This window comes from Parasteatoda tepidariorum, chromosome 3 (genome assembly GCF_043381705.1).
Source record: "Parasteatoda tepidariorum isolate YZ-2023 chromosome 3, CAS_Ptep_4.0, whole genome shotgun sequence".
NCBI classification, from domain to species: domain Eukaryota; kingdom Metazoa; phylum Arthropoda; class Arachnida; order Araneae; family Theridiidae; genus Parasteatoda; species Parasteatoda tepidariorum.
The window spans coordinates 8,681,601-8,695,428 of NC_092206.1; the positions used below are offsets into that span (position 1 = coordinate 8,681,601).

Sequence of the window (13,828 nt, forward strand, 5' to 3'; positions counted from 1 at the left end):
ACATAACCTTAAATCCGTCGCATTGTCCGTGGGATTGTTTTCACTCATTTTTTACAATTGTTATCCACTAAATTTGAAAATAAAAAATACTTCCCTATTAAATTATATGTGTATCAAAACAAACTAAAAAAATATTTATAGAAATACAATACTTTTATGACTTTTATTATTTTTATGCTAGTGAGAACCAAAACAATATGGAGGGAAAACTGGATCCTACCACGTGATTTCCCGGCCAATAAAAATGTAGCGTTAAACGTTTAACGCAACCTTGTTGGAAGTCGCATAAGAAGTATAACTTCAATAAATAAATCAAAAGTAATTTCCGCTTATTTGCAGTTATTTAGATCTAAAAGAAACAGTTAATTATTGAAATTTCTTTAATTTTCAAAATAAATTTTTTTAAAAAAATTTCGGCGATCACAGGTTACCTATTGGCGAAATGGTTGTTGTCTTCTTACCCTCTTTATTTGTGATATTCACCTGAATTAGTATTAAAAACGATCCAGTTTGAACTGTAGGCTAGAATTTCTGATTCTTAATTAAAACAATAAAAACAAAAATGTCCTTCAAGTGATGAAACTCTCTTTTATTCACAACTCAAGAAGCATTTATGAGATGTCTCCAGTCCCATATCTAAAAACTAAACTCACCAACTTAATGTATAACAAAATTAAAAGTGAAAAAAAGAATTCCAAAACTATTATTATACAACAGCGGTCGCCATAGCAACGCATGCAATGACGACGCATGCGCAGTGTTTGCCATTACTCTCGAACACAGTTGAAAAGTGTGATGACGTCCAAATAAGGTGAGCACGCCATCAAACCCAAAACAACACCCACTTTGCCAATGGATATATAAAAAAAAACTAAATAATTTCATTTATGACAAACGATGTATATTTTCAGGCGCAGAGGACCAATTTTTCTTGCTAAAACCTCACCAGAATAGATTGGTGACTTCCTTTGACTATGATTCCATCATGCTCTACGGATCTTTGACTTTCTCCAAAGACAGGAAAGCTGGTCTGCGGTCCATGGAAGCCTTAGATGGATCCTATTTGAAAGATCCAGCTGTAAAGCGTCACCTGAGCCAAAGTGACATCACCACGATTAAGAAATTGTACAACTGCCCATAATTTATTTTCTAAACTAAAATAAAAATAAATAATTCTAGTACTCATTTTTGTTTCTATTCTACTTTATAAATAAAAAATATAATAAAAAAATTTTTATACATAAAAAATATTATAAAATTCTTTTACTTATAAAAATGTTGAAGCGTTAGTTCTTATAAAGAATACTTAAATATGAAGAAAACATAAATTGCTTTCCTTTCTTTTGAGGTAGGCATTTTATTTACGTCGTACTAGAGCTGTACAATGGGCTATTGGCGGTCTGGAAAACATCCCGGAGGATGATTCGAAGACATGCCATCACAATTTTGATTCTCCTGCAGAGGGGTGTCTCCTCCGCTTTGGTACCTCGGCGACCTAAGCCTGAAGTCAAGCACTTTACTGTAGAACAGTTCAACGAGAACCGATACCACACACCCTCGGTCCCTTCGTAAGCTGATCAAGTGGTCCCCCACCCGCTTACTGACCGCAGCCAGTGATGCTTGACGTCGGTGTTATACTGGGAACCGTGTCTTTATGATCAGTCCACTGCGGGACTCTTTTCTTTTGAATGCAGGAGATTAAGAAACTGTCCATAAATGATAACATACTTTTTCATTATTTGTAACCTTCATCCCTCTCTTTGTCACAAAATGTCATATTTCACCATGTCCCTCACCTGTCCTTGAGCTCCCTCCCAGTCCCATATGCCACGCCCATTGGATATATCCAATTCTATATGTCACGCTATATTACATAAACAATATAATTGCAAGAAATATATCATATATCAATATACTTGCCAGAAATAAAACGTTTTTAAACAATTTTTGTTATTGATGACTAAAATTGCTCTTTGTGGTCGTTGTCCAAGTTTTTGGACCTTATCCACAAATGGATCTGGATCTCTAGTTCTAAGAGATTCAGCGTAGCGTTCCGACACAGCGGACAAACAAAAATGCTAAATAAGCACAAATAAAAGTTGAAAGTCTGTTTTCATACCAAGATAATTCTATACAAAAATATTTTTTAATGATTATTTATTATTTTATATAACAATAGTCAAAAAATTTGAATTGTAAGGTGTACAAATTTATACGTTATTTTAAAGAATGTAATTTTAAATGAAGTACGAAATATGAATGAAATCTAGCGAATAGTTCCTGCGAATTTTAGACATTTTAATTTTTTTAAATGAGGATAAAGAAAACAGTTAAAATATATTCAGTTTAAATGTATTTTTCTATTAACATGAAGATTTTACGTGCATTTTAGAATAAATTAAGTCCAGACACCAAGTTCTTTCTATAAATAAATATTTAATTTAAATAATTTCACAAAAAAAAAATTCAACTTCTTTATAAGAGAAAAATGCATTGTTTAAACCAGGGATGGGCAAACTAAGGCCCGAGGGCCAACTGTGACCCGCGGATAGAATTTTACCTTAATGATCCGTGGCAAATATAAAGAATATACATCCATTTTCTTGTCGACTTTGCTTAAAGCTATTTCTGTTCTTTCTTTTTTAACAAAGTACTGATGACCTTTTTACTGTCTCTATTTTTGTTCTACAAAACATAAATTGACGGAAATAGTTAGCACAGACAGCTTCAATTGGTAAAATGTTGAAAGACGTTCTTCATAAAATAGCTGTAGATTGGCTCCAACTAGCGTTTGTTTTTCTCGTGAAGCAAACTTATTGAATCTAATATAGGTGCATTGCACTTCCCATGTGGCAGACAGCGCATTTTTAGCTCCAACGAGCGGACAATCTAACAATCATCTGAAGCCGTTGTTTCTAAATATGCCAAAGTTCGAGTTATACAAATCAATACCAAAGGCTAGTTTCCAAAATTTAATTTCATGCCCGGAAAATCAGTGCTATGTTTGCTTCATCTTATATATGTGAACAAGAGTTTTCAACTATGAACCTTACGTAAAATTCTTTTCAGAAGTAGACTAACAGACAAACATTTAGCCTCGTTCCTTAAAATAAGCACATCTCACTTGGAACCTCAATATAAGGAACTTTTAAAAATGAAATTGTTATTTCATTCATCTCATTAAATATTTAAACTAAAACTTGTATATCATTTTTTTTTAATTTTGAAGTTCTTACTTGGTCCACCAAACATTTTTTTCTCTCGTTTTTTTACCCTCGACAAAAAAATTTACCCATCACTGGTTTAAACTTTTACTTGTAGAAGGAATTTTCGCAAAACTAGTACTCTATTTAACATTAGAAAGACTGAAACTCAACATATACCTATATTGCCCAAAAGCAGTCAAAATGACTGAATTGTGAAAGAATAACTTATGAGTAAAGAAATTTGTCTAATTAATTTTTAATATTTTTTATATTATTTACAGTTCATTTATGTTATTTACAGTCATATCATTTTGAGTTCTTCACTCATAGCAAAATCCCATTTTTCTCTATCTTTGCAAATTTGTGTATCCTCAAAAGTTTTGGGAAATTCAGAAAAATGACACTCGTATTCGAAATCTTCATTTGAATTTAAATCTTCCTCACTACTTGAACTTTTAGTTACGTTATTAGGATGTTTACTTTTTGCTTTAAATGAAAATTTCTCAGGTTCAAAAGAGAGTTTGTTTTTCTCACAATACTTTTTAACATCATTTAAAGATCTAAGTCTCAGTTTACTTAAAGGAGGATAATAAAATACATCTATTATTTATTATTATTATATTATTATAATATTTATCATATTATTACATAAAAAGTTATTAGTTAATATTAACAATAAAAAAATTTACTTTACTTCGAACGAAAATATTAATTTATGCATTATTATTCGTACATTTTTTGCAAATGAAAAAGCAGTTAAAAACAGTCAAAATGACTTCCTTTTGACAACCTAGTGTTAATTATGTGTGTAGTGTATCTACCACTACAAAAAATACAATTCACTGGTATAGAAGACGTGTTAACTCGATTCTATTGTCATAGATGAAGGTTGACATTGACGATAACCACTATCATTATATTGGTGACCTTCGGACGCAATGTAAACACGCCTACCTTGACAGAAACTCACACTTCAATTTGAGCACGCCTACTAGCGACTTTATTCAACTCGTCGCACTGTTGCTACTCAGTCTCCAGCAAACACACTGTCGACTGGTATACATGCGACTGCTAATGGCAACACAGGAGCGACCACGATCGTGAACTTAATACAGCTCTCACGATCAGCATTTACGGTGATCTTAACACAGCTCACCCGGCTTCTCACAGAAGCAGCAATGAACCAATGAGTGGTATCCGTTCATCGAATAAATCACAGATATAATTCTGGTGGGGGAGTACTGTAGTGTATCTACCACTACAATATGCATGTTGTTAAAAGTTGAATACCAAAGTTATAAATTATGGTTTTCTAACGATGCAAAGGTAAAATGAATAGATCCTGCAAGTCTTTCGTAATTGAATATTTGAACTAAATCATTTGAGAGCCACACTTGAACAAATTATTTTTTTTTTTCAAATTATTTTGATGAAAATGATTCTACGAAGAGCATAACATTAAAAAGTAAAGCGATTTAAATTTAAATCTTTTCAAGAACTATTATTGCTCATATCCTTTAACTGCTAAGTTACTATTACAAAGCTTATTTCACCTACACCATACATTGCTAATCTTTTTTAGCTCACCGCAAAAAAATTTTATGTCATTTTACAAGTAAAAAAATTTTCATATCTCTTAATATTAAAGTTTTTTTAAACAAAAAATTATTAAATAATTAAAAATAATTCTTCCCCCAACATTTTTGAATTAGTATTATATTGAACACATCGTTATTTTGTTGAAAATTCCTACTGACCAATAAATTTTATTTAAACTTTTATTTAGAAGTTTTTTTAATTATATCAGTTCTCATGTAAAAATTTGACTTGTGTGGCATACCTACAAAAAAGTTTTCTCTGAAATTTGACTTCTATAAAACAAGGAGATACAGGTACTGGCATGGTGCGTAACGTTTTTAAAAAGTGCTTAAAGGTGCTTATTTTCGATTTTTGTTTTTTAAAAGCTCGTAAAAGTGCTTTTTTCATGGGGTGTTTTTAAAAAGTGCTTAATTTTCCCTTTTCGAAATTGAGATTGTTTTCTTTACCATGTCAATTTTCGCCACGTATTATGCAAAAGCGTGCTCTTCACATCTATACAAACGATTCATCGTTTTCACAATTCATTCAACCATAATCGATTTCAGTGTACTGTCGGTCCATAGCGTATGAAAGTGCCAATCATTTCACAGGTTTGATGAAATACTTGCGAGTCCGCATGTACGTTTAGTGAGCTGGGTTCGGTGAGATTATTGCACTCTCATGTGCAATTCTGCTGCATTTTGCAAGATATTCTGAATTTCAAGCTTCATTTTCCACCCTCTGAAATCGAATTGAAGAATATCTTGATCATTTTGTAATGACTAATATAATCAAGAAAAGAGTTCTTTGTCAAAAACTAGTTATTTTATCATGATCATGCAAAGTCTTTGAAAATTATTTTGCATTTTGTTAATGTTTATAGCGCTTAAAAATATTTTTTGAGTGCTTAAAAAGTACTTAAAAGGTGATTATTTTTTGCTGAAAGATATGGCTACGCACCCTAGGCAGTGGGCATTATCATTTAAAACTATTAATCAGTCATAATTATTTTAAAATACATCTTAATCTTAAAAAAATCTTATTTATGGAGTGCTGTCGCAAACGCTTTTTCCAATGATAAAGATAACGATGTTTGGAGGATTAAGACAAATTAATGCCTAATAATGTAAACGTAATACGATACTTTACAAAGGCAAATAATTATTTGCTGTAATCTTCTGAGGAAAAATGAGTTTTAAGCAGGTTGTTTTAAAAGTCCAAAACCGTTGTAATACGATGAATGAAAACAAACAGCATAATTTACTAAAAATTACAAAAAAAAAACTTTATATTTTTAGGAGAAAAAAAATCATTGAACTTTTTTGGTTAAAACTTTTCCGTGAAAAACAGTGTTGTCTTTACTACAAATGGTTAGTAATCCTCTTCTCTATGAATTTCGAAATTAATAATTAATTTAATAGCATTAAATGTATGCAGAGTTAAATACGAATTTGTTTTTCACAACAAAGCAAACGAAATAAATAGTCTTAATATGCATTCGATGTTAAAAATATTTTTTTCTTCTGTAAGTTGTACTCACTAAGTTGTCTAGAAAGAAGTCCTTTGGTTTCTTGACCTGGTGCAGGCTATTGTTTGTATAAATAAGAACTTTTATTTGAAATCATTATTTAAATCATTTAATTATCACATTCTGAAAAAAGATCATGAAACTTAAACAATAAATTCTTTATGAATATGCTTCGTACAATTGTTTGAAAAATTGTACACCAAATGTTCGAATATTTTCTTGCTGTCATACGACAAACTTCTATCGTGGAGTGATAGAAGTTTGTCAGCATATCAAAACCTTTCTTGACTTCATTTTTGACAGGAATTCTAAGACCTACCCAAGTCAAAATTCTTGATGGTCTCATCAAATCATTTTGATGGTTTCAATGCGATTCATGATGGTCCAATATCATTTGATGATCACAATCATCCAAATTTTTTCCTTATGCGCTTATGATTTTTGATATGGCAACAAACTTCTACCATTCCAAGATGGAAAATGCTTCTTTATTACTATTGATACACCTTTGATTTCACTTTAGTATGTATCATGTTAATTTTAGTTAAAATTAGAAAACGCATAGTTAAATTTAATTATTAAAATATTCTTGATTACAATTTGACATAACATTAAGTAATACAAAGGGGGAAAGAATCTAGGATTCACTCACCAGGGCACCTTCCAACACTCAGGTACAGCTTCAACTGATTCCTAAATGGGTGCAACCCCTACAGCAAGAGGGAACTTCGCCAAACTCACCCTTTGGCTCACTTTATCGATGTTTTTGGCGCACTTACTATTTTGGGACTCCTTGCTCTGCATCACTATGATGGTTAACCATCAAGAGAAGTTTGATTATCATGGACCAACAATCCCTGATGATCTGTGATTGTCCGTGATGGTTCAATTCTTGCTGGTTCTCAGGAATATACCAACGAAACAATTTGGAATATACCATCAAACTTTTTATTGTTGGTCTATCATAAATCAGTCCGAATTACTACATTGCGATGATGGTTGTTCATGATCGTTCCATTAGATTTCTAAGATACTATGAGAACTCTATTAGATTTTTAAGATACTATGATGGAAATTCGCGATGGTTCATAATGGTACAACAATACATTTCCATGATAGTTTAATAATAATTGTTGGTTCAGCAGGAATATGCCATCAAAAACAAATTTATATTGGTTCATTAAAAATCAGTCCGAATTTCTACATTGAGGTGATGGTGAATGATCGATCCAGCAATTGATTTCTAAGAAACTAAGATAGAAATTTCTGATGGTTTAACAGGGGCAAACTACCAAAACGAGTTGCTAATTCTTATGTTGGACCATCATAAATCAGTCCTAATTCCTATATTGGTGCTTCTGTTGGTTGCTAATGTTGGTTATCATTAAAAATATTATGATTTACGATGGAATTATTGATGGTTCCATCAAGATTATGTGGGTCCATCAATAGAAAACCATCAAAAATTTGACTTGGGTACATTGAGGGTGGTCCCTTTGGAACACCCCATTATATTAATAACTTATATTCGGGTCGACCCTCAGCATATCTCCTCCAAACAAATCTAGATTTTCCATGGGATCTGTAAATAAAATAAGAATACATTTTTTGAAGCATACAAAATCGTTCTCGTTCGTTTTCCATTGAATAAAGACTTATTTGGCGACATTAAGAGTTAAAAATAGCGTTTCTAAAATGCATCAAATAAGGAATAAATAAAATCAATCATGTTTAAAACATTTTGAAAGTTTACTCTTAATTAATTCATTTAATTTAGCTGTGTGAAATATTTTAATACTTAACTGAAAAAAAAAGTATAGTTAAAACCATCAGTGCTTCTGGTTCTATGGGACAGTCGAAAAACTAAGCAATTTTAACCGATGGGCTTTGGTAATGAGTTGGGTAAAATTAGAATTATTTTACTTTTCGGCTTTGTATTTTTTTTCTAAAATCAATTTTGAAAATAGAATTATTATAAATTTCTACTATATTTTTATTACAAATTTTAAAGCCAGAATTGCCACTAAATCGTAATCCTATCAACGGAAAAAATTATCAAATAAATTGTTTAAACGCCGTACATTTTGGTTTTGATAAACTAAATATTTTGGTTAGTAATTAAAACCATAATTCTGGTTAATAACCAGAATTATATTTTTTTACCCGTCATAAGTTATTACCGTACAGTACGGTAATTTTTCCAGAATGTTTTTCTCCACCTGTAACTAAATCAATAGAAAATTACCTAATAATATCGATAAATATGAAATTGAAAAAAAATTATATATTTTTTTCTTAATATAAAATTTTAAAATTAAAAATTTAAATTAAATATTAAACTCTCTTACATTTTCTCCAACCTTGCCTCCATTTTTACTTGATTAATGCATTAAAAAGTAATAAGCATGGTTTAAATAATTACTTGGATTATTATTTTACCTGCAATATTTGAAAATTATTTTTACCTTAAATTTTAGAACCATTTCATCAGAGACAAAATTTAAGAAAAAAATATGTAATCCCCTTTTCTACATTGATTAAATGAAGAAATAGGAAAAACCATTTTTAATTGAGTGAAACAAATTTTTAAGTTTTTCTTAAATTAATTGAATTTATTGAAAATGCTCATTGAAAAATATCTCTTGAAAATAGACGTTAGACAGCAACAAAAACGTCAACTTGATGACGTTGAAACGTCAAACGTCAAACAAACGTCCGTGGCAGAATCGCAGCGACACGGCGACATTGTCTCAGAACGTTACAGAGTTTTTGCAGAAAGATTTTTTTTCTTTTTGAAAAGTAAAAAATTTTAGCTTTCTTTTCTGCAGAAATCTGCAAGTAATATTTAAATCATGCATCATGCACTTTTTGACGCGCTTAATTTAAGCCGATAGTATGACAAATCGATGCAATGTTTCGATTGTATTTTCGTCAGTTATTGATATTGATTTTCACGTGGTTTTTAAATACATCGATATATTTCAAACAATATGGAAAATTCGAATCGCGCATTTGAGTATTTACTTTTTAAGGTAATGATTCAATTGAATTTTTGGCAGTTATTGCTATTGATTTCTCAGTAGTTTTTAAATCCGACATTTTTTATTCGATATTACAATTATTTACTATGATTTGAGTCCAATTCGCGTGATTTTGTCGTCGATCTTTTTTTTTTTTCACGATAATGGATTGCATGATTTTAGTTATTTTTTCATTGTAATGATTGTTTACTAAATGCGAGAATATCACCCATAATATTAGAGTAAAAAATTATTAAATATGAAAAAAATATTATTGTTTTTTTATAAACACAGCGTTTTTAATAATTATATATTAAATTAAATTAGTAATAGGTAAATAGTAGTTATTAATTAAATTACTAACATATATGTCAGTTATTATTAAACGCATCTAGCAGAAAGATATTAGTACTCAGAGAGTTTTGTCGCAGATTGCTAGAAAAAATTCTGCCACAGGGATAATTTCTAAATTTATATGACTTATTGAGCAAAATTAAGAAAAATCCATTAATTTATGAGAGAGTTTTATAACTACAACTAATATTGCTATATAACGTTATTTTTAAATGCTATTTCAAACAAAAAAAATATTTAAGCAGTGTTCAGAAAAATTACATTATTTTTGTAGTTTACTACATTTATATCTACTTTGTTACAAATTTAGTTAACTAGACCTACTTTTTTTTTTCAATGTAGTGACTTCAAACTACTTTGGAAGTGAGAAAACTTTGCTACTATAAAAAACCGAACTTTGCAGGAGAAATTAATTTACACCTGTATAATGTACACTGCTGGGGAAATTAATTGACACCTGTATAATTTACACTGCTGGGAAAATTAATTTATATCTGTATAATGTACACTGCTGGGGAAATTAATTTACATCTGCATAAATTACATTGCAGGAGAAATTAATTTACACCTGTATAATTTACACTGCTGGGAAAATCAATTTATACTGCTGGCGAAATTAATTTACTCCTGTATAATTCACACTATTAGAGAAATTAATTTACACCTATATAATTTACATTGCTGGCGAAATTAATTTACTCCTGTATAATTCACTCTATTGGAGAAATTAATTTACATCTGTATAATTTACACTGCTGGAAAAACTAATTTACACCTGCATTATTTACACTGCTGGGAAAATCAAATTACACTGCTGGAGAAATTAATTTATGCATTGTGTTCAAAATGATCTTCAATAGAAAATTGGCTCATATTAAACAAGAAGAATTATTTAGAAATATTTTTCTCATGTTTACATGAACCATTATGCTATTCTAACACACTTTTTTCGAATTTTCTTACTTAGACTTCAACTTTTTATGCCCTTTTTGACAGCGAATATTTAATTATAAGAGATGATAGGAAATTATCAAATACTTGCAATTTCGTTAAGCGTTTAATGCTTAGTTATTTCCTCTAAGAAATTAAGTTCATCGAAAATATGCTTCCTTCCTTTGAAATAACATAACTGCTTCAAGAATATACATTCGCATGTGAAATTGTGACCAAAGTCATAAATTATGTATTATTCATAACGGCTATGTTAAATATTAGTTATACGTGACTCTAGACACGGAATTTTGGTTAACTGACAGTCATTTGACGGACCTGCGGAGATTTGTACCCATCAAATTCTTTTTTCAACTGGTTTTTTTTAATTTTTTTAATAACCGTCGGTGAACAGCCGACTTAATGTTTTGGGTTTAAGACTACTACTGTTCAACTCCGTAATTTTGAACCCAATCCAGAAGACAAAAGTAATTCTGGATCAAGTATTACTAGAAATTAGTCTGCGTAGAGGACTTTTTTGATGGAACTAACCCTCATTTGCGTTGCATGGAGAGGAAAATCGCGAAAACCTCCTACGGTAAGTCTGACGAAAAGTGGACTCTAACCCTTGATCCATCTATCACTGAGGATATTTTACACCAGCACTGTGGTCGGCGCGATCTAGGGGTGGAATTCGTATCGACAAGCACTCGCTGGGATTCGAACCCGGCTCACCTCGTTGGATGACGAACGCTCTATCCCCTGACCCATCACGGCTTCTTACTCTCCTTTGTTTGCTCCCCCCTTTTCATTTTTTATTTGTGGAGAACATCTTTTCTAGCTATGAATGTTAGGCAATTTTTCTGATGCCTTTTTTGACTCTGAATTGAATGTGATTAATCTCAAGAACCTATAAGAGGCTATAGGCTATAAGCGTCTTAATTGCTATGCACAAAAAGTACAATTTACGTACAATTGTTGTAAGTAAAGTTGTTTGTACGTAAAATCGTTGTATAAAAGTATAATTTCATGTACAAAAAGTACAATTTTGTACACGTACTTCTTTACGTTTTTTGCCAATTCTATCTAGACAAGAATTAAATTTAAGCGACTCAGGCCCAGGAGGCTAATACGAAAATTAGTTATGTTAGAATCCTTTTCACATAGTACTAAACGAACATAAAAAGTAGTTGCCTAAAATCGCGACAAACTACTATTTTTTTGCATCGCACTATTCACTATATTACTTTTAAGAAAAAAGTAGATCACAATACTACAAACTACGAAAAAAATAGCGACTACAGTTGTTTCACTACTTATAGTGCATTACTTATGACAACTGTATTAAGTGTATAACTGTGTCAGAAATTTATAAATCAGTAAATGTTACTTTATATATATATATATATATAAATATTTAAATTAAGTAATTTAAAATTACCATGATCGAGAAGTGGCACCACAGTGGCCGTTCCCCCAAGGAGCAGAAAGAGTAACATGTTTTTTTCTCTCTCTCTCTCTCTTGCTTATCAAAGAAAAGCCCGACGTTTAATAAAATTCATTGATTTCTTATTGGAATTTAAAAATAAAGCAAACTGATTAGCTCCTAAATCACTCTGGGAACAAAAACACATGATGCGAGTTCTAGAAAGACAAATAGATATAAGTTACATGCCAGTCAATGTTTCAGGTTGGAAAATCATGCTTTTATACCGATTGGTGAAAACGAATACTTAGATAACAAAATTATTTTCAAATTCATATTACAAAATTCATTTTACCAATCAAGCGATCAAAACTAAGCTCATAAATAGACTATAGATAAAAAAAATTGCTATTTCAGTAGCAATAAAAATAATATTTTAATTGTTTATTTATTTTATTTGTTTACTTATTTTAATTATTTATTTATTTATTATTCGCATCTGGGAAAATGTTTATTTCAAAATAAAGGTGCCTACTGATAAATGCTTATCTTTCTTTACAAATGATTATATTCTATTACTTTGCATAAGTAAACACTTTAAAAATTTAACACCTGTTGCTTTTATAACTATCAATGTTTTGGGATCGTATAAAATATCGAATTAAGATTTGCAATCATCGCTGTGAAAAAACAAAATGGCAGCCGTTAAAATATTGGAGGCTTTTACTCTTATTTTCTTGAGCGTCAGTCTATAATAGCCCCTTTAGGTAAGTGAATTTTAAACTGGCTTTAAAGAGCCTTGGTGATTCAGGGGATAGAGCGTTTGCCTTCCAATGAGATAACCCGGGTTCGATTCCCAGTGATGGCTGGTTTATACGAATTCAGAATCCAGCTCGCATCGACCACAGTGCTGACATAAGATGTTCTCTGCAGTAGACAGATCATGGGTTAGAATCCCCTTGCAGTCGAGCTAACCAGGGAGGTTTTCGTGGTTTTTCACGCCCTGTAAGGCAAATGCGAGTTACTTCTATCAAAAAGTCCTCCACGAAGAGAAATTTCTCCCAATACTTAATCCAGGAGTTCCCTTGTCTTTTAGTTTAGGTTCAAAATTACAAGGCTACGAAGTTGAACATTAGCAAACGTAAATCCAAAAATTGGGTCGGCTATTCAACGATGGTTATAAGAAAATAATAAGGAAAACTATGTTAGTATAAAAATTATTCATAGAGTCAATGCAGAAAAATGATTTTTAAACTTCCAAAATCATGAAAAATCACTAACAATAATGAAAATATAATAATTTTGAATTAGCCTCAATATAATTGTATAACATTTTCTCTGAATAATCTATAATATTGTTTTAATGATTCATTTTAAATTATTTTTCATATTTTCTTTTCACTAAAAGACATCAATGGACAGTAATCATGAGCGATTTAATTTCTTTGTGTGTGTTTTTGCGATTTTTTCCGACTTTCGATCACTGTATAGCTCGTTGTATATTCACAAATATGAAGAAGAGGAAGGAAAAAGTTACTTAAAGGAAAGAAAAAACTGGTTTATAATTATTCGAAGTCAAGTAAAATTAGACTTTTTCAGCCGCAAAATTAATACCAAAGATTTTTTCTCGTGGAAAACTTTTTTACGCTATTATAAATTATACCTGAAAACCTCCCTACTCTCCATTTTATATATTTTTTAAAACCGTCGTTGAACAGCCGACCCAATTTTTGGGTTTACGACTACTAATGTTCAACTCCATAGCCTTGTAATTTTGAACCCAATC

At 30.8% G+C, this 13,828-nt stretch overlaps 2 protein-coding genes across 2 annotated transcripts in view; one reads left to right on the plus strand and one right to left on the minus strand.

Annotated features, from left to right (window-relative positions):
• LOC139424819 (astacin-like peptidase p16) overlaps positions 1 to 1,181 on the plus strand; it is an 11,571-nt gene extending 10,390 nt beyond the window's left edge. Inside the window, exon 6 of the mRNA XM_071179065.1 lies at positions 912 to 1,181. Within this exon, the coding sequence (XP_071035166.1) occupies positions 912 to 1,141 (230 nt within the window). The 3' untranslated portion in view covers positions 1,142 to 1,181. The remainder of the gene's footprint in view (positions 1 to 911) is intronic.
• Positions 1 to 13,828, minus strand: part of LOC107441057 (astacin-like metalloprotease toxin 5) — a gene marked incomplete in the record, with an annotated part of 54,374 nt that overhangs the window by 31,227 nt on the left and 9,319 nt on the right.